At 30.3% G+C, this 25,430-nt stretch overlaps 1 protein-coding gene across 6 annotated transcripts in view; it reads left to right on the forward strand.

Annotated features, from left to right (window-relative positions):
- Positions 1-24,786, forward strand: part of LOC143250626 (potassium voltage-gated channel protein Shal-like) — a 174,303-nt gene extending 149,517 nt beyond the window's left edge. Inside the window, exons 5-7 of one of the 6 annotated variants that reach the window (XM_076501478.1) lie at positions 17,253-17,546; positions 20,899-20,985; positions 21,487-24,786. In XM_076501478.1, coding sequence (XP_076357593.1) covers positions 17,253-17,546; positions 20,899-20,937 — 333 coding nt within the window. In that variant the 3' untranslated portion in view covers positions 20,938-20,985; positions 21,487-24,786. Of the gene's footprint in view, positions 1-16,800; positions 17,547-20,898 lie in introns of those variants that run through there. The other 5 variants (XM_076501477.1, XM_076501481.1, XM_076501480.1 and 2 more) reach the window with 5 other exon arrangements.
- Positions 24,787-25,430: the final 644 nt, after the last annotated feature.

The raw sequence follows: 25,430 nt of genomic DNA on the forward strand, positions 1-25,430 counted from the left end.
TTTTAATTAAGCAGTTTAAAATGTTAAACACATTTTATCAAGCATATTTGCATACTAAGCACATGTTATTTAGGAGTTTTACATATTAAACATATTTTACCATCCAATTTTTACATACGCAAAGCACATATAAAGCAATTGTAATTATCCAGCAGTTTTACATATTAAAGAAATATTTTCAAGCAGTTTAACGTATTAAAAACATTTTATCCAGCGGTTTTACATATTAACCACAGTTTGTAATTAGTTTTACATATTAAACACATTTTATCAAACATTTCTTCATAATGAAAACATTTTATCAAACCGTTTTACATATTAAACACATTTTATCAATCAGTTTTAGATATTAAACATATTTTACTACAAAGTTTTACATAGTAAATACACTTATTACGCAGTTTTATATACTAAAGACATTTTATTATGCAGTTTTACTTATTAAACAAATTTTATCAAAGGTTTAACACATTAAACAAATTTTATTTGGTACTTTTACATATTTAAACGCATTTTATCAAATAGTTTTACATATCAAACATATTCTACCACAAAGTTTTACATAGTAAACACACTTATTACGCTGTTTTAAATATCAAACATATTTTAACAAGCAGTTTTACATTTTAAACACATTTTATCAAACGTTTTTACATGCTAAAGATATTTTATTAAGCAGATTTACATATCAAATACATTTATGATATGGTTTGACATATTAAACACATTTTATCAAGCAGTTTTACGTATTGAACACATTTATAAAGATATTTTACATATTAAATACGTCTTTTTAATCAGTTTTACCTATTAAACACATTTTTATCAAGCAGTTTTACATATTAAAGACATTTTTATGCATATTTACATATTAAACACATTTTATCAAACAGTTTTACATATTAAACACATTTTATCAATCAGTTTCACATATTAAACATATTTACCAAGCAGTTTTACATATGAAACACATTTATAAAATTGTTTTATATATCAACCACATTATTAAAGTGGTTTTCCATATTAAACACATTTTATAAAACAATTATACATATTAAAGACATTTATAAAGCAGCTTTATGTAAACACATCTTTACAATCAGTTTTACATATTCAACATATTGTTTCATGCAGCTTTATATATTAAACACATTTATAAAGCGGTTTTACATATTATAGAGATTTTATCAAACAGTTTTACATATTAAACACATTTTATCAAATAATTTTACATGTTAAATGTATTCTACCAAAAGGTTTTACATAGTAAAAACACATATTACGCTGTTTTACATATTAATGACATTTTAACAAGCAGTTTTAAATTTTAAACACATTTTATGAATCAGTTTTACATATTGAACACAATTTTATGAAAGAGTTTTGAATATTAAACACATTTTATCAGACATTTTTACATACTAAACATCTTTCACTTAGCAGATTTACATATCAAATACATTTATGATATGGTTTTACATATTAATCACATTTTATCAAGCAGTTTTACATATTAAACTCATTTTATCAAGCAGGTTTACGTATTGAACATATTTATAAAGCAGTTTTACATATTAAATACGTCTTTTTAATCAGTTTTACCTATTAAACACATTTTTATCAAGCAGTTTTACATATTAGAAACATTTTGTTTAATAGTTTTAGATATTAAACACATTTATGAACAGTTTTATATCTTGACCACATTTTATGAAACAAGTTTAACATATTAAACAAATTGTTTTAAGCAATTTTAGGTATCAAACATAACATATGAAGCAGTGTTTTATTATGAACTCTTTATATCAAGCAGTTTTACATATTAAACACTTTTCATTAAGCAGTTTAAAATGTTAAACACATTTTGTCAAGCATATTTGCATACTAAACACATGTTATTTAGGAGTTTTACATATTAAACACATTTTATAAAAGAGTTTTAGATATTAAACATATTTTACCAACCAGTTTTACATACGAAAAACACATATAAAGTAATTGTAATATTAAACACATTTTATCCAGCGGTTTTACATATTAAAGAAATATTTTCAAGCAGTTCAACGTATTAAAATCATTTTATCCAGCGGTATTACATATTACCCACTGTTTGCAATTAGTTTTACATATTAAACACATTTTATCAAGCATTTTTTCATAATGGAAACATTTTATCAAAGAATTTCGCATATTAAACATATTTTACTGCAAAGTTTTAAATAGTTAACACACATATTAGGAAGTTTCACATATTAAAGAATTTTTTTCATGCAATTCTACGTATTAAAAACATTTCATTCATTGGTTTTACATATTAACCGCATTTTGCAATCAGTTTTAGATATTATACACATTCTATCAAGCAGTTTAGATATCAAACACATTTGTAAAATGGTTTGACATGTCAAACACATTTATAAAGTGGTTCTCCATATTAAACACATTTTATAAGGCAGTTTTACACATTAAAACATTTTATCAAACAATTTTACCTATCAAACACATTGTTTCATGCAGTTTTAGATATTAAACACATTTCTAAAGCAGTTTTACATATTAAAAACATCTTTTCAATCAGTTTTAAATATTAAACATATTTTGTCAAGCAGTTTTACATATTGAAAACTTTTATCAAAAAGTTTTGCATATTAAACATATTTTACTACAAAGTTTTAAATAGTAAACACACTTATTAATCAGTTTTACATATTAAAGACACTTTTTCAAGCATATATACATATTAAACACATTTTATCAAACAGTTTTACATATTAAACACATTTTACCCAGCACTTTTACTTATTAAACTCATTTTGTGAAATAGTTTTACATATTTAACATATTCTCAAGAAAGTTTTACGTAGTAAAAACACATATTACGCTGTTTTACATATTAAAGACATTTTAAGAAGCAGTTTTACATTTTAAACACATTTTATGAATCACTTTTACATATTGAACACATTTTATCAAAGAGTTTTGAATATTAGACACATTTTATCAGACATTTTTACATACTAAACATCTTTCACTTAGCAGATTTACATATCAAATACATTTATGATATGGTTTTACATATTAATCACATTTTATCAAGCAGTTTTACATATTAAACTCATTTTATCAAGCAGGTTTACGTATTGAACATATTTATAAAGCAGTTTTACATATTAAATACGTCTTTTTAATCAGTTTTACCTATTAAACACATTTTTATCAAGCAGTTTTACATATTAGAAACATTTTGTTTAATAGTTTTAGATATTAAACACATTTATGAACAGTTTTATATCTTGACCACATTTTATGAAACAAGTTTAACATATTAAACAAATTGTTTTAAGCAATTTTAGGTATCAAACATAACATATGAAGCAGTGTTTTATTATGAACTCTTTATATCAAGCAGTTTTACATATTAAACACTTTTCATTAAGCAGTTTAAAATGTTAAACACATTTTGTCAAGCATATTTGCATACTAAACACATGTTATTTAGGAGTTTTACATATTAAACACATTTTATAAAAGAGTTTTAGATATTAAACATATTTTACCAACCAGTTTTACATACGAAAAACACATATAAAGTAATTGTAATATTAAACACATTTTATCCAGCGGTTTTACATATTAAAGAAATATTTTCAAGCAGTTCAACGTATTAAAATCATTTTATCCAGCGGTATTACATATTACCCACTGTTTGCAATTAGTTTTACATATTAAACACATTTTATCAAGCATTTTTTCATAATGGAAACATTTTATCAAAGAATTTCGCATATTAAACATATTTTACTGCAAAGTTTTAAATAGTTAACACACATATTAGGAAGTTTCACATATTAAAGAATTTTTTTCATGCAATTCTACGTATTAAAAACATTTCATTCATTGGTTTTACATATTAACCGCATTTTGCAATCAGTTTTAGATATTATACACATTCTATCAAGCAGTTTAGATATCAAACACATTTGTAAAATGGTTTGACATGTCAAACACATTTATAAAGTGGTTCTCCATATTAAACACATTTTATAAGGCAGTTTTACACATTAAAAACATTTTATCAAACAATTTTTACCTATCAAACACATTGTTTCATGCAGTTTTAGATATTAAACACATTTCTAAAGCAGTTTTACATATTAAAAACATCTTTTCAATCAGTTTTAAATATTAAACATATTTTGTCAAGCAGTTTTACATATTGAAAACTTTTATCAAAAAGTTTTGCATATTAAACATATTTTACTACAAAGTTTTAAATAGTAAACACACTTATTAATCAGTTTTACATATTAAAGACACTTTTTCAAGCATATATACATATTAAACACATTTTATCAAACAGTTTTACATATTAAACACATTTTACCCAGCACTTTTACTTATTAAACTCATTTTGTGAAATAGTTTTACATATTTAACATATTCTCAAGAAAGTTTTACGTAGTAAAAACACATATTACGCTGTTTTACATATTAAAGACATTTTAAGAAGCAGTTTTACATTTTAAACACATTTTATGAATCACTTTTACATATTGAACACATTTTATCAAAGAGTTTTGAATATTAGACACATTTTATCAAACATTTTTACATACTAAACATATTTCGTCTAGCAGATTTACATATCAAGTACATTTATGATGTGGTTTTACATATTAAACACATTTTATCAAGCAGTTTTGGATATTGAACACATTTTATCGAACAGTTTTGCATATTAAACACATTTTTCTGCTATGTTTTAAATAGTAAACACACTTATTAGGCAGTTTTACATATTAAAGACATTTTTTTCAAACAGTTTTTCATATTAAACACATTTATAAACAGTTTTTCTTATTAAATGCCATTTTTCAATCAGTTTTACACATTAAACACATTTTATCAAGCAGTGTTACACATTAATCACGTGTTTTCAATCATTTTTACATATTAAACACGTCTTTTCAATCAGTTTTGGATATTAAACATATTTTTGAAGCAGTTTTACATATTGAACACTTTTTATCGAAGAGTTTTGCATATTAAACATATTTTACTGCAAAATTTTAGATAGTAAACACACTCATTAAGCAGTTTTACATATTAAACACGTCTTTTCAATCAGTTTTGGATATTAAACATATTTTTGAAGCAGTTTTACATATTAGACACATTTTGTCAAGCAGTTTTACATATTGAACACTTTTTATCGAAGAGTTTTGCATATTAAACATATTTTACTGCAAAATTTTAAATAGTAAACACACTCATTAAGCAGTTTTACATATTAAAGACCTTTTTTCAAACAGTTTTTCATATTAAACACATTTATAAACAGTTTTTTTATTAAATACCATTTTTCACTCAGTTTTACACATTAAACACATTTTATCAAGCAGTGTTACACATTAATGATGAGTTTTCAATCATTTTTACATAATAAACACGTCTTTTTAATCAGTTTGGATATTAAACATATTTTATAAGCAGTTTTACATATCGAACATATTTTACCAACCAGTTTTAGATACGATACATACTTATAAAGCAGTTTTACCCATTATACATATTTTATCCTGCACTTTTAATTATTAAACTCACTTTATGAAATAGTTTTACATATTAAACATATTTACCACAAATTTTTGCATAGTAAACACAGTATTTCCTACGCAGTTTTGCATACTAAAGACATTTTATCAAGCCGTTTTGCATATAAAACACGTTTTATCAAATAGTTTTACACATTAAACATATTTTACCAAGCAGATTTACATATCAAACATATTTATAAAGTGGTTTTCCCTATTAAACACATTTTATCAAGCAGTTTTTACATATGAAGGATATTTTATTAAGCAGTTTTACAAATTTAAACACATTTAATCAAGCAGTTTTAACATGATAATTATATTTTCTTAACCAGTTTTACATATTAAACTGCTTTTATCATTCAGTTTTACATATTAAACACTTTATCGAGCGTCTTTACATATCTTATCAATCAGTTTTACATTTTAAAGACGTTTTATCAAACAGTTTTATTTGTTAAAGGTATTTATCAAATAGTTTGACATTAAATATATTTCATCGAGAAGTTTGACATTAAGTATATTTTATCGAGCTGTTTTTGATGTTGTAAGTATTTTATCAAACAGTTTTTTATGTTAGTTTTATTTTATCAAGCAGTTTTATATGTTAAACGCATTTTGTCAAGCAGCTTACATGATACACCTTTTTTCAAGTAATTTTACATTTTAAAGACATTTTATGAAGCTGTTTACATATTGGATGGAAATCTATTAGAACCACTGAAGTGAAAAATTAGCATCAAATACTGAGTAAATATATATTAATTTTTACAGCTGATGTAACACTATTTTATACTTTTTTATTTATATATTTTTTATAAATGAACCTAAGAATATCTAACTTATCAGTTTAGTTATTATAGAGATATAGGTAAATCACCTTTCAAGGACATACTAATTTGACCTAAATGTCACACCACGCTAAGTTAATCTCTGTGATGTTTATAATTTTTTTAAAATTTCTAATCCAATATTTCAACATTCCCAGTTTTCCTTAAACTGAAAAAATCGTTTTAAAATCTGTGTACATAATAGCTGTAAACGAATTAAAACGTAATATTCCAAATAATAATTTTTTATTTAAATAAATTTCTATCTTTACCTAGTTGAAATATGTATACTTATATAACGAAGCTCACATTCCTCTTTCACGATTGAATAGGAAGAAATTGCTGAGTGATTATTTTGATGCATTAACTTGAAATACTTATCATAGTAAAAGTATTGAATATATTATTATAATCAATCCATCCTCATAAACTGACAAGCCACACTTTACCAACCAAATGGTAGTGAATGCAGAAGTTTCATATTTTAAAAATGTTAATTAGTGATATCCATAAACCTTTTAGTGTATATAGTTCTCGTGTAGCTATGCGCAAAATTCGAACCCATCTTCTATCACCACAGGATTCCTTCCCGTATTAAACTATCTATCATTAGTTGTGGTTCACAGGAAGCTGCTAGCTTGATAGAAACACATATTAACATAATATACATATATGATAAATTCACAAGAAAACTGGTAGGCCTTTCACCGTGATATCTGAAAATGATTTAATGAACAACTAATTACTAGGATGTCATAGACTGTTTCTTTAAAACATATGAGCCATAACATAATGGTTTAACTACATAAAGTAAAAAAACTCGAATATTATAGAGCCTGGTTTTCTGTAAAATTTAATATTAATCATCATTATATTTGCCCCCACTAGTACGGCGATATTTCTACGGATTTACAACGCTAAAATCAGGGTTTGATTCCCCTCGGTGAGCTCAGCCAGATGTGGCCTTTCTATAGGAAAACACACACACGTCATTGGAATTGAGGAATTTGACTTGTGTCGTTGCTAGCTGGTCTAACTCTAAATAAATTAATTCTTGGAAGTGAATTCAAAGAGCACCTATTAGCAGCGGCATAAAGGCTCATAGAATTGTTCTGGGCATTTCAAATACAAACTTTTAGCTCATAGCTCTGTCTTCTCTTGACCAATTTGAGATCTGACTACAGTTTTAGGCTCACGAGGCCAAAGCCTTTTAAACGATGTATTTCGGTACATCCAAGGTCTCATAAGTTAATTTATTATAATCTTGCTTAAAAGAATTTTAATTTTAGAGTAGACTGGTAGAGATGCTAATGAGTGATAAATTCGAATTGGGTATGCGCTCGCCCACACTTAGTATTGCTAGCGCACTCATATATAGCTATTATAAAAGTAAAAAAAAAAAAAACCGTTTCAAAGATTAATTTACTCTAATCCTGTATAAAAGAATTTCAAGTGCCGCGGCTATTGGTGATTCCCTGTTATTTAAATCACCAGAAACACAAATTATTTATATCGTGATAAATTCTCTATGGTTACTGAGAGAGGGAAGTTGTAGTTTATCTCGACGTTTTATTTTATAATTCTTTAAAATAAGCAAATTTGTGATTTTAAACTATTTTAACAGTTTACGATCAGCTAACACTTTCTCATCTTTCCACATAATCTTACACTGTATAATTGTGTTTGCATCTACTGGATGATACATTATACGTTAGTCTAGTTGTATTAGAGAACCAGTAAAAACTGTCACAGATCTCAATTGATTACCAGTAATCAACGGTAGAGAAAATTCGATATTTTTAAAATTAAAGATGTCTTCGTTCCCCTTCTTTGTTGAGTATCACTGTATAAGTTTATTCGTAAAGAAATGTTTACATTTTCTCAATAATGTTCAAAATAATATATGATATTCTTTACATTATACACACCATTTTCTATTACTTTTATGCATAGCTTACAGTTTTCTTTAAATTATAAATAAATTACAATTCGCCTAAACATAAAACTTATTCAGAAGCTCCAATGATGCCCAGCATGGCCAGGTGTGTTAAGGCGTTCGACTCGTAATCTGAGGGTCGCGGGTTCGAATCCCTGCCGCACCACACATGCTCGTCCTTTCAGCCGTGGTGGCGCTATAATGTTACGGTTAATCCCACTATTCGTTGTTAAAAGAGCAGCCCAACAGTTGGCGGTGGGTGGTGATGACTAGCTGCCTTCCCTCTAGTCTTACACTGCTAAATGAGGGACAGCTAACCCAAATATCCCTAGTGTGGCTTTGCGCGAAATTGAAAAACAAACAAACAAATTTCCAATAAAACCAAAAGAGGGAAAAACTACAATATAAAATAACTACCTATGATTCTCTAATGCCAGTAGTATTCAGATGAATAACATTTGGTCCTTTCATTTAGTCAGTACTGTAGTAAAATGTATTTAATTTATAAAAAATGATAAGAACGTTATAGCTCGTGTTATCAAGATATTTCCTTACTTTAGTAATATATATCTATGAACGCATCATAAAGGACACCGAGGTACTGATTTTATTCACTGCAGATATCAGATATAAAACACATATTGCAGAACAAAAACAGTTTTTCAATCACATAAACTAAAATATTATTCAGTTAATGATCAACAGTAAAGAAGAGGTTAAAACGCATTTATTTTGAACTGGAATTTTCCCTTGTGAGTGTATCAGTTTATCTTAGGATGTATTCATTATTTATTAATGACCTTATTAAGGTAAGATTAAGAATATTTGAATGATTTAAAGTACTTGACTGTGGTATTTAGGTTGAAAATCAATTCAGATTTTACTAACGTAATGTTTACAGACTAAGGAATTAAAAGCCATTTGGATGATGCTGGGTGTACAGAGTTTTATCCAACATTGGTTTCCTGTTGGATTTAGTTTTTATTTTTTTTATTCTGCTAAAGTATATAATCACAAGTATCATGATACATCGTAAACTAAATTCATCGTATCTACAAGTCACCCATTTTAATAAAGTAAAGTATAATATAAAGTGTCTAATCTTTTTCATAGTTTTTTAATTTTTTTCATTTATTTTACTTTCAGATACAAAACAAAACAATACAAACACTGGCGTAGCCAGGGAAGGGGACATATGGCCATGGTCCACACCTTTGACTTGTATTTTTATTTTACACAATTTTTTCCCTGCAATTCGTAATTTAGCTATGTCAAGTTTCATAGTTTTATGTTCTTTAGCTTTTACTTACATCTAGCTTACTCAAAATCCAATTCACGGTTTTCAAATTTCAAACTTCAGCGCAGTCATGATTCGCGGTACTTGAGTGACGTCAATACGTGGCATGCTATTAGCATGTTATAACAGTCATTGAAGCAATGTAAAGGATGGCCAGGTGGGTTAAGACGTTTGACTCATAACCTGAGGGTCGCGGGTTCGAATCCCCGTTGCACCAAACATGCCCGCCCTTTCAGTTATGGGGGCATTATCATATGACGGTCAATCTCACTATTCGTTGATAAAAGAGTAGCCCAAGAGTTGGCGATGGGTAGTGATGACTAGCTACCTTCCCTCTAGTCTTACACTGCTAAATTAGGGACAGTTAGCACAGATAGCCCTCGTGTAGCTTAGTGCGAAATTAACAAACAGTGTAAAGGAAATTATAAAGTTCATATATTATAAATAGAAATTATATGCAAATATAAATGTTACGACTTGCTCCATTTTGAAATTCCTGGATATGTCAGTGAATACAAGTATATGAAAAGCATTAATTGATGTTTATATACGTAAGCATAATAAAAATATGTTGTTGAACCTTATAACTTCTCAGATTTTGCGCACGGTTTAATTTTAGTTTTGCAACCTATACTTACCTTTGAGTTTCCATTTTCTTGGAAGACAGAGGTCTGTTTTTGTTGGCCAGGTGGTTAGAGCGCTCGACTCTCGATCTGAAGGTTGCGGGCTCAAATCCCTGTTCCACCATACATGCTTGTAATTTCAGTCTTGGTAGCACTTGTAATGTGACTGTCAATCCTACCGTTTGTAAGTAAAAGAGTAGTCCAAGAGTTGGCGGTGGGTGGTGATGACTAACTGCCTTTCCTCTAGTCTTACACTGCTAACTTAAGGATGCGTAGCTCAGGTAGTCCTTGTATGTAGCTTATCACGAAATTCAAAAACAAATTGTTTTTGTCTTAAAACCCATTCCAAAATAACCTTGTATTTTTACATGAACAAGCCCGCTACTGGTAACAACTCGAGAAACTCAACTAAGATGGCTTAATTAAAAGTCGTATAATTTTAGTACTGTACGCGTAGTCGGGTTATTGCGAGTTCCAGGTTGGTCTGTATAATATTTTGTATTCTTGAGTAAGACACTTGTTCAGTTCTATTCAACTGTATGATTGGTAGAGACTGTTAGCTGTTGTGAAGGGCTGGCATCTCAGGCAGGAAAAATATATCACCATTCTCATTCACTTGTGCCAATTGAACCGGAGCTAACATCTTATGTGCCGTCTTGGTATGAGAAACATTCAACTAATTACCAAGCTTGATTTATGCTTTCATGTGTAGATAGTCTATATTTAATGACCGACTCATCTATTGTTTGATAAAACAATCGATCTGCTTTGAACGGAGGAAATAAAGTATACATACAATATTGAGAAAAGGTATGAGAAGGGTGATGGAAAAAGGAATTAAAGTAAAATATTACAGGAACGCTACATCTTTATCGTGTGTAAATGTATTGTACCATAATCACAAGATGGTAGTTTACACTGTAGTTGGTTTGTTTGTTTTGAATCTCGCGGAAAGCTACATGAGGACTATCTGCGCTAGCCGTCCCTAATTTAGCAGTTTAAGAGTAGAGGGAAGACATCTAGTTATTACCACTCTCCGCTAACTCTTGGGCTACTCTTTTACCAACGAATAGTGGGTTTGACTGTAACATTCTAACGCCCCCACGGCAGAAAGGGCGAACATGTTTGGTGCGACGGGGATTCTAACCCGCGACCCTCAGATTACGAGTCAAACGCCTTAACCCACCTGGCCATGGCGGGTCACTGTAGTTGGTTGTCGTCCAATTAATTGGAATGTTCCATACCAGAATGAAGCCTAAAAGCGTAAGGACAGTCATACTTGGTCTAGTAGTGAGTACAAAATTGAAATATCCCATAACAAGTATGCATAAATCAAAGGTTTGGTTAGTAATTTATACTCCATGGGAAAAATTTAGCAAAACTCCATGTTCCAGTGGTAAGATCTGGTCCAGCTAGAAAATTAAAGCCGGTCCAAAGTGATTTAAGTATTTTATAATATATTATTTATTGAATGGCAGAAAGTTGTTTACAAGTCTTGCCAACCTTGCTGTAAATATTACTTTGAGAAAAGTAAGATTCACATTAGCATAAACCAATATACGTGAGAGTGAAACTGCTTAAAAACTGCAGCTAAGAAAAGTAATGACACCAAACATTTGCAATGGAAACCAAATCAACAAAAGTGATGTGAATAAGTATAGAGAAGTGTGCTATTTACAAATCAATACAGGTTCGATTTGTTCAATAAGACTTGATAACAGTTTATTCAAGAAGAACAGTTTCATATCAAGACACAACATTTAGAGTGAAGCATGGTTGAGGATCTATAGAAACTTGAAGCTGCATCTCAACAATGGTGCTGTTGATTTACATGAAATTCATGAAACTTTACGTAGAGGGCAAATTTGATCAGTCATGGTATTCTTTCGGGAACACTACTAATCAAATATGGATTTACCTTCCAACAAAACAAAGATCCCGCATAGACGACGAGTGTAGTGAAAAGAAATCTTAAAGGCCAATGGAATACACACAACTCTGTATGAACATTCTTAAGGTTATATTTACTTATGGAAAAACATTGATGATCAAAAGGTAATCACACAACTTAGCTGAATTGTAAGAAGTAATACAGGTCATATGAAACAATTCTGGTAAAAAACAAATTATATGACAACACAAAAACAATATTTAACATTTTTCACGTAGGCAAAAGGCTGGTAAACAAAATATTTGTGTGTTGTATAGTTTGTACACATTTCCTTCGTACTTTCTGTGATGATTGTTTGTCAATTAATAAACACTTCAATCGTCTATGTTCCCAGTTCGGCAGATCTAGGGCTGATATGGTGAAATAGAGGTGCTCTAACAGATCCGTTATTGGTGAGAGGCAGACGATTCAACATCTGGGCACCTGCCCCAAAACTCCATCCATGTCCCATGCACAGCAGAAGACCTCACTGTAGCCAGTGAGCATAAAACTAGCTGTGCACATCACTGGGTGGAAATTAGGTAAAGATAGATGTACACAAGAAGAGTAAACACCAGAATATTCGTTGTTTGTGACTCCTGTATAGATGTACACAAGAAGAGTAAACACCAGAATATTCGTTGTTTGTGACTCCTGTATAGATGTACACAAGAAGAGTAAACACCAGAATATTCGTTGTTTGTGACTCCTGTATAGATGTACACAAGAAGAGTAAACACCAGAATATTCGTTGTTTGTGACTCCTGTATAGATGTACACAAGAAGAGTAAACACCAGAATATTCGTTGTTTGTGACTCCTGTATAGATGTACAAAAGAAGAGTAAACACCAGAATATTCGTTGTTTGTGACTCCTGTATAGATGTACACAAGAAGAGTAAACACCAAATATTCGTTGTTTGTGACTCCTGTATAGATGTACACAAGAAGAGTAAACACCAGAATATTCGTTGTTTGTGACTCCTGTACATCTGTAGTTTGTATGTTTCCGTAGTTATTTCCAGTGCTGTATGTTACATTATTATCTACAAAAATCAGAAATTCTTAGGAAATGTAAAATAAATGCCCAAGATGTGTGAACTGGTGAAATGAAGTAAAAGAAATGACTCAAAACGTAACAAATAAAAGCACGTGCTTTTTTTTTTACTTCACTGAATGTTAAATAAACTGTGAGAACAAGAACAGCACCCATGACTTCCATAGGTGAAAGTGGATACTGTAGCTGTCCTGATAACTGGAAATTAACAAAGTATCTGACTAGTGTGAAGGCAGACTTTATGCATAAGTGATGTTGGAAATTATCAAAGTGTCCGGTGTGAAGATAGACTTCACATGTGAGTGTTATTGACGACTTCGTCGACTGCCTGTACATTTAACAAGCTAAACTATTTTAGAACTAAAACAAGACTAACCTATTTGTTCACACAACAAAATGACATATTCACATACTATTACATTCTCGAGACCAAGGCAGACAAAATAACCTCCTTACAAGCCTCTAAAAATGGAACCACAGGCTAATACTTCTCTATTGACCTGTGGTACCCAATGCAAGAAAAGCACCAAAGGATTTTGACTACCCAGGAGATATTGAAATGGTACTTTACTTAATGCCTTAGAAAATCGTTTAACAAGTGCATTACAGGTGTATTAGTTTGTACAAATAAATCAAGAATTCACTACTAAAACAAAAATTTGAATACATAAATATAAGTATATAAAAAGATAAATGCAAGTAAGATTGTCTGGGTAAGAATACAAAATTATATAATTTTTATTTTTATTTATTCGATAAATACTAAATGATTTGTTTATTCTGTAAGTCCTTTTGGGAAATCTATAATGCTTTTACACAATTATAAACATTACTGAATGTAATATATCGTCATTGTTGTAATATGCATATTTTAATCAGACTGTAGTATTTATAGTTTCTTTCACATTAAAGATAGAACATCAGTTAAACGTTTATTATATATGTACGTTCGTGTACTACAACTCGTTGTAAAAGGTGTACAATAAACGTTAGGAAATGAATCATTATTCCATTCGTAGTAAAAAAAATAATCCAATTACTCAAACATGTGAAAAATACTTCATGTCTGCTAAACAACTTCAAACTTACAGAACAAAATGAAAAAGCAAATAAGTGCTTACATGCATTTAGCTAAACACTTAAATATGCATATTGTTTCGTATATAGCATTATTAATCGTGGAATTAGTTTCAAGTGTGGGCTATTCATATAAATTCATAACTATTATGTCTGCATTTTGATAGGAAATATTATATAATATTTCACTTATATTTTAATTTTCATACAATAAGAATAATGTTGCGACTCTTTTTATTTAATAATCTGTTTTCTAAATCACTTTGCATTTATTTTATCTGTAACTATTCTTTAATATGAATAATTTCTTTAATAATTTTTATTTACACAAAGTTGACTCTTGTGTGCTTTCAGCAGTTTTATGAAAGACTTTCTAACTTAAGATTCCCCCCAACGTTATTGAAAATATTTTTTTTAAATTATTTTTGGTTATTTAACGGTTATTTTGTAAATTTTATAGCGTTTATTAGATCATGTTGTAGTACTGTTTTATTTCATTTAGCCTTTTCTTCCGCTTCACGGCAGGTGGTTAAGGCACTCGACTCGTAATTTGAGGGTCACGGGTTCGAATCCTCCTCGCACCAAACATGCTCTCCTTTTCATTATAATTTGACGGTCAAACCCACTATTCGTTTGTAAAAGAGTAGCCCAAGAGTTGGCAGTGGGTAGTGATGACTAGCTGCCTTCCCTCTAGTCTTACGCTGCTAAATTTTGTTTGTTTGTCTGTTTTTTTAATTTCGCACAAAGCTACTCGAGGGCTATCTGTACTAGCCGTTCCTAATTTAGTAGTGTAAGACTAGAGAAAAGGCAACTAGTCATCACCACCCACCGCCAACTCTTTTACTAAGTAATAGTGCAACTGACCATCACATAATAACACCAACACAACAGTGTAAGGACGAGCATGTTTCGTGTGACGGATATTCGAACCCCGATCCTCAGATTACGAGTCGAGTGCCTTAACCGCCTGGCCGTGCCAGGCCTAGTGCGTTATGAGGGTGATAGTCAGATCCATGTATTCTCCTAGACAAGAACATACCAAGAGTTGGTGGTAGGTGCTGTTGATTAGCTGCTTTTTCCTTCGCCAGTTAGTTCAAACTACGGACAGCTGGTGCATATACCTTTAAGTAGCTTTAGATATTTAACTATCTCCACCTAACGTGAAAAAGATGAACAAATGTTCAGGTTTGATACAGCCTTCTGTGTTAAATGCTTTATGTTGAAAATGTATAATCACAGAATTCGAAGCTCTGGTATATACCTTACTTAATCTGTGGGCCCGGTATGGCCAAGCGTGTTGAGGCATTCGACTCGTAATCCAAGAGTCGCGGGTTTGAATCCTGGTCGCACCAAACATTCTCGCCCTCCCAGCCGTGGGGGGGTTGTAATGTGACGGTCAATTCCATTATTCGTTGATAAAAGAGTAGCCTAAGAGTTGGCGGTGGGTGGTAATGACTAGCTGCCTTTCCTCTAGTCTTACACTACTAAATTAGGGATGGCTAGCGCAGATAGCCCTCGAGTAGCTTTGCGCGAAATTCAAAAACAAACAAACTTAATCTGTAATATTTTGTTTCTAGAAAACGCTCTGAGACTATGTTTCTTTTTCATTATTTTATAAATGAAGTATTAGAATTGATACCATAAAAACGTATATATGGCGTATCCTCCAGTAAGCAGCACATGCATTATAAAGAAAAACATGGTAAGTTATCAGTTGTGTTTGGTGTACTTTCGGAGTATCATCAAATGACCGGAAAAAATCAAATAATAGAAAATTTAATTAAAAACGTCTACACATTCCTTTCATATGAATAGGTTAGAAATGCAAATGTAATGGAATTTCAAAAATAGTAATACTTTATCTTGCTCTTGCTGTTTTTGAATTAATATTTGCTTTTACCTTCAAAAATACCGTTTTTTGTTCGAAAATGTATTGGATGATACAATTTATTATTTTAAAGAAGTTACCTGAACTTTGTGCCCGTTGTTCATAGGTACAAAATAGCGGAAATAGAAACTATTAGTAATTCTAATTTATGATTTTTAAAAAAAAATTATGATAGAATTGTTTGTGTTTGGTTATTCTGTTTCTATACAGGAATAGTCTAGTTTACACTAAACATCTTATGTATATATTGTTTACTTGCTTATTTATACCTAAATATGATCTTCGATCACTAATAATAACAATATCTAAGAACATCCTGTGTAATTGAAGCAGAAACGTTCTAAGCTGATGACATGAGATCGTGTGTGAAGTTTTCCAAACTGATGATAAAGTTACTCGGCTGAGTTTCGATCCAAGACATGGATAAAGATTAGTAAATATCTGCATATTATTGTACATTATACAATAAATAGACCTTTCATTTTGTGTTGTTAATTAATTCTGGATATCTCTGAAATGTAATGAATTTGTACATTTTACATCCACTCAGAATCGATTGTTTGTATTAGGTGAATTCGATCGTCCAGGATATTTGTGAAGAGAAAGTTAAGTATTTTTTAAGTTTCCTGATGCTAGCTTTAGTGTGTTAAGCATGTCTTTATCGAATTAAACTTTATTTTCTACTAACTGAAGAAACAATATACTTACTGACATCAATGTTTCGATGTTCATTTACATTAGGAAGCTTTTTACTCTTGTCTTAGCACATTATGAAGTTCAACTGACTCAGTTAGAAAACAGACAGAATAAAAATCAGTTGAAGTTTATGATGTCTTAGGATCAGAGTAACGTTATCCTAACGATGGTCTGATTTGTAGAAAATTCTTCATGATGTCAAACTAGAAGTGATTCATGTCACCTTCAAAATCCACGCAATAATCTCGAGTAGATCAACTAACTGTATTTCAGGTTTAGTGACGTTCCGCTTTAAACAAGAATCTGCATATTTTCCTGTCAGCAGCACAAAGGCATGGGAGCCACAGACCAAGAAGACGAATTAAATGACATCGACGTCAGAGCTTCGAATAAGACGCCCCCTTCTGCTGACCATCAACAGGACCAGGCGATCACTATGCCCCGTTCCAGTCTTAACAACGCTTCACCTTTAATTACAACAGTGAATACTCCGCCAGATGGCGATGATGTTACCACTACTGCTGTTGCTATGCCAACATATATACCAAATCCAGAGGCAGTTGCTATGTTGTCAGCAGAATTATCCCCGTCTCAAGAAAGCATAAGAACAGGACCTATTGTGCGTATTTCTACTCTTTAACAAAAAGCGACTGTCTAAAATATTAGACTGTACTTGTTTCTGTACTATATATCAGTGGATATGATAAGAAGAACATGGTATTGTAAATTTAAGACTTCTTCTTCCTATAGAAACTTTTGTGGGATTGTACAAATTTATGCTGGCTTATTTTAGCCAAAATACTTCCAGTATGTTATAGTTCAGGGCTGTAGGTTTTATCTTTGCAATTCTCATATAAACTAAGGTTGTGATAATTAACGTTCCACTGGCTAAATCTGAATTGATTGTCATCAGAACAGGTGCACTGATTTAATGCAACAATAGTGCGAAGAAGTTATTGATAATAAAAAAAATATTATTTCTTTTGTTATCTTATATATTGAACTTCAGAGAATTTAAACAGTATTGAAGTTAGTGCTAGATTATTCTGAATTAATATACCAAACTATATTCATGATCATAATAAAACATCTAGATTTAATGATCAATTAAAAACCTACAATCTGATCGCTTTTGAAAGTTGAACATTTCTTCTTCAGAGACAAGAAATTTTCACTTATGAGGGAAAATACACCTTTCTAAAGCGCTTGAGTTATATATCAGTTTCATATTGTTTGTCAATGTAAACTATAGATGAGGAAAGAAACTATTAGTAATTGAGTTATAAGATTAAATAAAGTGGAACTCTGTTTATCCGCATATTTTGAAACAACGGCCCACATATATGTGAAAATCGCGGATAAATGAGGTGTAATTGTGTGTGATAAAGATACATCAATAACATACAGAAAACAGTAAACCAAAACAACGTTAATTGAAGAGTCTGCAATGCTTGCAATGACCGAAAAATGCTTTCAGATAAATTTATATAGACATTACCCCATTCCATTCCATTAAAAACATACGTACCTATAAAAAATGTTTTTCATAACAACATTTTAAAACGTTGTGTGTTTTTGTGGTGCGTGCGCGGGTAATGGAATCGAGCATGGATAAGGGACAGATAAATGTAGTTCTATTGTATAAATGTAGTTCTATTGTATAAATGACAATTGTGATAAATATTGTTCAGGTCATGGAAGTTATGAGGCAGTTACTTCATTGATGATATGTTAAAGAAATTCTTCTTTGAAGCGCAGTGTAATTAAATGAAATGATAAGCGTTCTATTTAATAACTGGAACTTAAATAGCCCTGACACTCCAACGACACAGAATGATTACCTATAGAAATACTGTTATGTACAGCTCCGTGTCTATCAAATACTGTTATGTACAGCTCCGTGTCTATCAAATACTGTTATGTACAGCTCCGTGTCTATCAGTATTTGTTATGTTATATGGTCATATCAATGTCATATCAGTTATAACCCCTTCACCTCTTTCTCCTTTTCATCTTTCTTCCCCCACATCTTTGTGTAAATGTACAAAGTCTAATGTATGTTCTCGAGAATCATTTATCTTTGAATGGTATCAGCTTGTAATGGATGCATCTAGATTGCATTATTTATTTTTACTCAGATATATTTTGAAACTATGTAATGTAATTTTAAAAAATATCCACTGAAACTTCAACCGTTCTTGAAAGAAATTAAATGTGAGCAGAACACTTAACAGTTGAAGTAAAATTTATGATATCCAATGTCGAAAAACAATAAAAACGAAATACGGAATGTTGTACAATATGCTGATTATCACTAGCTTTGAACTCTAGAAACATTCGGTAGAATAAATTTCCACTAAGAGGGCCTACTTTAAACCTTTATGACTTTTTGCGCTGTTCGTTTCTGTAGCCAACTTCCTTTAAGTATTCTATTTTGATTTCTTCAATTAGTTAAGACATTTAAATATTATAAAATATATAATATTTCTAATCTGGAATAATACATGGACCGTACCTTTTGGAACAATTTTTCATTAAAATGAAGTATAAATTCGAAACCCGTCAATTTGGCGTATAAACTAAAATATCTTAAAATAAGTGGCAATGACGCCATCTGTATTCATTCAGTTACTAATATTTATTACAGTTTCTAATTACATAACTAGTAGTTAGACAGCAAAAGTTACAATTATTTCAAGAATGATGTACTGCATCATAAAAAATAGCTATTGAAACTATGATGTCATTTTTAACGTCCATAACTGCTACTTTTGAGAGATAAGTTCCCTTAGGTTGATCAACATTAAGTTTATGGTCTTACAGCACTAAAATCCGGGGCTCAATTCCCGCGGTGCATAAAGCGCTGATAGCCCATTGTAAGCTTTGCACTAAAAATACGATACTGAAACGTGATTATCAGAAAAATACTTCTCGATAAATAATATACTTAAACGTTTGTTCATTTCAATGGATGAAATTAAAACATATTTTGTTTTACTAGCTTTACGAAAATAAATATTGAAATCTTACTGTAGTAAATAGACACATACACACGTATATATATACATAACTGTATATATACATATACATATACATATGTTTTGTATCTAAGGTACAACTTAACCCTTATGTAACATTTTTGTTTCTTTTTTCGTTACATTTGTAACCATACTTATATTGTATCCTAGCGGTCTACCTCGAGTGATATGTCTTCTTTTATAATGTCTTAGATACTTTCAACTATATCTTAGTCTAGTCTTTACGAACTGGTTATCAATGTTTAGGGAGATATATGTAGCAACTGCATAACAACTACTAAATGTTTGTGCTGTAATACGTATAATGATTATTATTCTTTAAATCAAACTGGTATGCTTAGAAAACGATTTTAGGAACAATTTATTTTATTAAGTTTGTCCAAAATCACGAAATGACATTTATTATAAGAATGTTTAAAGGGCGTAAAAGTTTCAATAATGAGTAACTACTTATTTGTTCATCGCCTTAAATAATGCGAAATGAATTATAAAATGTCTTATGCTTCTCTTGTAATGTTTTGGACACCATGTTGCAAGAGAAAAGAATAGTTAATTATGCATACAGCGGGAAGAAAAAGTCAAAGAAACTTAAAATGTTCGTGAGTAGAAAAAACAACCAATTATTAGTATAATCTGTTGACAACATTTGTATGGTTGAAACAGAATATCCATGTGAAAATCAATTCTAAACCTGATAATGTATCATCTTCGCGACGCTAACTATAGACAGATATAGAAATTTTGTTAAATTCTCTAATGATGCGGTGATTTGTATTTGATGCATTTTAGACCTACGTAAGTTAGTAGCTTGAATGGTGCTTAAAATTATATATTTAAAATAGTGTTATATTTATGTCTCTGTTTTTGTTTGTATTAAAATAACGTATTTTTTTAGTTCCGAAAGAAACTATAATTACTAGAATTTATATTTAGGGCTACCGTTCGTGGTGTTGTGGTGTCGTGCAGTTATGACAGTCTGTGAACCGATGGGGTGTTCGACGAAACCTTCACCTTTTTCATGTAAAGCAACATATCTTTATCCGTACTTATTTCTAAGAGAATTCTTTTAACCATGCTTTAAATAAACCATAGCGTCTCAGATTGGCCCAAAGTGATTTCCAAAATTTCATCTGATATCAAAGTAACAGAAACCAATGCTATATCATATGAAAATGACAAACCATTGGTCTTTCAATTTTTAAAACTGTGAGCCTGATTAGAAGTCTTCGAAATCAATCAAGTTCTGTCTTCTAACAATGAATTCCTTCAAAAACTCACAAATGTCACAAAATTACAGTTTTAAGTACAGTCATTACGAGGTTTAAAGTATAATGAATTGTCCATTTGCTTACATATTACTGCTATATGATAGGTAAGTATTAGAGTATTTACTGAACACCCATTATTATTGCTAGATAGAGTAAGTACTGTTGAAATGTTATTAATATGCGTCATGAGTTTTCAAAATATTTCTGCAGAAGATTGGCTTGACACGTGTTTCCTGAGTGTGTATTATTACAGGTTGATGGATATCTGTTTCACGTGTTTACCGATCTTGCATTATTGCTAAGGATAGGAAAGTGCTGCAAGCATTTACTGAGCGCCAACTTCTTCTGTCCAATGATTAATTATTGAAGGACTTCTCTAAATATTCACTTCTGTTGAACGATGGGTAAGTATAGAAAATGTTTTCGGAGCACCTACTTCTAATCAACAATGGATAACTATTAAAGATGGCTATTAAACAACAACTTTTCTGAAACCTTTACATTGTCTTGCCTGACATAATAGAGTACTTCTGGAGTGAAATGTACTTCTATTCAGTGTATAGGAATTATCTGAAGCTAATCTGTTTCCAACCACAAAGAACAAGTACAGAACTATGTACAGTAAATTAATATTTTTGGATATCTCTTACAACCTATGCTCATGAATTTCATCAAAGCAATGATAAAGTTTCTCACAATCTACATTTATAGCTCTCTAAGTAGCTTACTTTTCTGTTTCATTGTAATGTTCCTCCTACATTTGTTTGGTTAAAACAAAATAAAGATGTATTTTATATTGTTTGGTTTTGTAGCTGACTACAGGAGGTCGTTCTTCTACACGTACTATGTTACTAGATGTAGCAAATCATCTTTGAGAAAAGAGAAGTATCTGAACTGTTACCATCTCTAGTACCCATGTCCAACATCGGATTCTGCTTAATGTATGGGTATTAAAAATACCATTTGATTTATAAACGCATTAAGAAGGCTGTAGAATATATTGACTTTTTTAATGATTTTTAACAACTTATAGAAGTTTATTTAGTGTCTTTGAATATTGTTTAGATGTCTCGCTTAATGAGCATCACAATAAATATAAAACCAGTAAGTGTAAAAACAATCAAATATTTACTTCAGTTACTTTTAAGGCAAAAGCGAGATAGTTGTTAATATTTTATCCAAAGCTGATTACTAGTATTTTTGTTTTTACTCCGGAACACAAAATAGTATTTTAAAACCTCGTGTTTTAAAATTTATTTAACAAACAATGGAAAAAAAGAAGTATGAAGTAGTAATGAACATGATTCGTCATAACATGTTGAGTTTTGTTTTATATCGATATGTTAGTCATAACATGTTGAGTTTTATTTTATATCGATATGTTAGTCATAACATGTTGAGTTTTATTTTATATCGATATGTTAGTCATAACATGTTGAGTTTTATTTTATATCGATATGTTAGTCATAACATGTTGAGTTTTATTTTATATCGATATGTTAGTACTTTCTAAATTTTTATATTTATTTTATTTTGAGCAACACAAACAGGAATCGAAATATATGCCCACAATATGGTTGCACATATACTTTGGAGACTAAGTGATTAAGATTTAAAATTTTGTATTTAAAACTTTTGCATCCGAGTAGCCTTGTAACTGCTTTGTTTAACCTTTATGCTATTTTAACAAAGGCACTTACTTTTGCTGACGCACATCGTAAGCACCTAAGAGATTGATCTCCTTCTATTGATTTTTAATTAATTTTGATGGAGAATAATTGTTTAAAAAATATCCCTCGCCTACTTTTACGTCTTCAACAGAAAAAACAATATGCTAGAGGTGAATGAACCGACTAGCCTTTTGTTTAAAAAGTCTATTCAGCATTTTAGATATCTTGGAAGAGATAGACTGTAGAAATGTTGATACGTGAAGGGTCTTGAAAGGGGTAGACTGTAGAAATGTTGATACGTGAAGGGTCTTGAAGGTTACTGCTGTGTCGAGAAATAATTACGTATGTGATGATAACATCCAAATATCTAAGAATTTGAACTCCACGCAGGGAAGTAACTCTCAGAAGAGCGTTTTAATTTAGTTCAACGTAGAATGATACTGTACATGTTTCAGTGGATTAGGATTGGTAATAAGATCATTTCCCACGTCTAATTTTCTAAAAGTTTTTCGAATCTCAAAACCGATTTTTTTCTTTTATAAGAAATAAGTCATGAAAAGGTAAAATATCACACTTTTTGACGCCTAAATATATTTTTGAGAAGACTATTGCAAAAAAAACAAACTTGTGTTTACTGCAACATTCAATTAATCTACTAGTTTAAAAAATATCCTAATAAAAAGTAAAGCTCCTATGGACGTGGAATTATACGAAATACTTAAAGTTATTTACATTGTGCAAAGTTTTCTCTTTCATTGTGATTATATTTCTTAATTGATTATATGAACTACATATAAGGAATTGTTAAATTGGAATGTTACATAAAAAATATTACAATTAAAAAAAAACATTTTTGGAGTTATTTAAATAACCTCATCCAAAGAGGCAAATACTTTAAAATAACAAAAAACGTAACGTTACAGCATTGTACACAGGTAAAATGTTCTTTACTTAGCATTCCAACTTTAGTTAACCAATAACTGGTATAAGATGTTTATATAATTAAAGTTAGTCCGCGTTTTATTAACGGATTAAATACTTTTATGCTGGAGAACTTTCAGTAAGACATATCTTCATTTGTTTGTAAAATAAAACAAACACGGTTCACTCTAGATTTTGTAATAATTACGTGTGCAGCATCTACTAAACACAGCTATTATTTTCGTAACATAAACACATAAAAACTCGCTAATTGGGCTACCAGGTCTCCACCCAAAACATTTTACCAGGTCTCCAAATAGTTTTGTTTTGTTTATTCTCGCATTTTTCGATTTATCTGACCAAAACTTAATCATTAACCTTTTCTCACTGGAATTAACTTTGATTATAAAGATAGTATTAGAATATCGAATGCTTTAGGCTCTGCCCATAGTGGTGATCTGAATGATAAATAGAAACGCAGGCGTTGTCGAAGATATTTATAATTTTGGAAACATAACCGTTGAATCGGTGTTTGTATAGACACGTATTTATTTTTAGTGTGGCCAATCTGAGACGTTCATTGTTGAATTCCAGTTCAGCGTATCATGCAATGATGAGGTTTTCGAGTCTGAACTTGGAAGTGATTACCAGTAAATCTGTAATTTTTTCATGTGCTCTTGAAACTGCAATTTTATATTTGATAATTGTGTCTGTTCCATAATGTACAGATTCAAACCATTGTTTCAGTGTAACTTCAAAGCTGTTGCCAATAAAATGTTAAGAATGACAATCATATTTTAGAGTTATTGTTGTTCAATAATGTGCAGATCTAATGAGTTACAGTTTGAGGTAACAAGCTAAAGGACCAAGATTTTAAAATATATTTGCCATAAATAACAACAAAAAATTAGTATCAGGTAAAACATTACTATTGAAACATGTTATACAATGATTACTGACAGAAAACAACAACAAAAAAACAGGACAAATTTGTGGCCTCAGGGATTCTAAAAGAAAGAAAAATTAATAGTCTATATCATAATGTTTTGCATCTTAACGCTAATAACATAACGTTGATTTATTCTAAAGCAAGGAAATATGTTATGGTTCAAATACAACAGAACTTATTTGGAGCTGGATCTCAATATGACAGAATGTATTTGTGAATTTTGCATATCCGGCTAATAAAGTTCATCATAAGCAATTTTAGACCATCATATTAACTAGTAATCTTTTTGAGAAAAAAATTTACTAACTTATAATGATTCGTTAATTATACAACCTAATATTTAATTGAAAATACCAGAAATTATCAAGAACTAAAAAGAAGAAATGAAATAGGATATTATTCATATTTAGACTTTATAAAACCAGACTTCAGAAATATAAAAAAAATTCTCATTCATGAAACCTCTTAGAAGCTTAAAATATAAGATTACACAGATTTATTATTTTCCTAGATACCTTATAGCATACGATATCCAGAATTGAAGTTACATAAAGTCCACCTGTTGTTTATCCTGAATCTCCTGCGTCCTACAAATTCCAGAAGGAAAGTTATATAAATATGTAGTTCTTCTTTTCTACAGATATCCTACATTTTACA

This window comes from Tachypleus tridentatus, chromosome 5 (genome assembly GCF_004210375.1).
Source record: "Tachypleus tridentatus isolate NWPU-2018 chromosome 5, ASM421037v1, whole genome shotgun sequence".
In the NCBI taxonomy this organism is placed as follows: domain Eukaryota; kingdom Metazoa; phylum Arthropoda; class Merostomata; order Xiphosura; family Limulidae; genus Tachypleus; species Tachypleus tridentatus.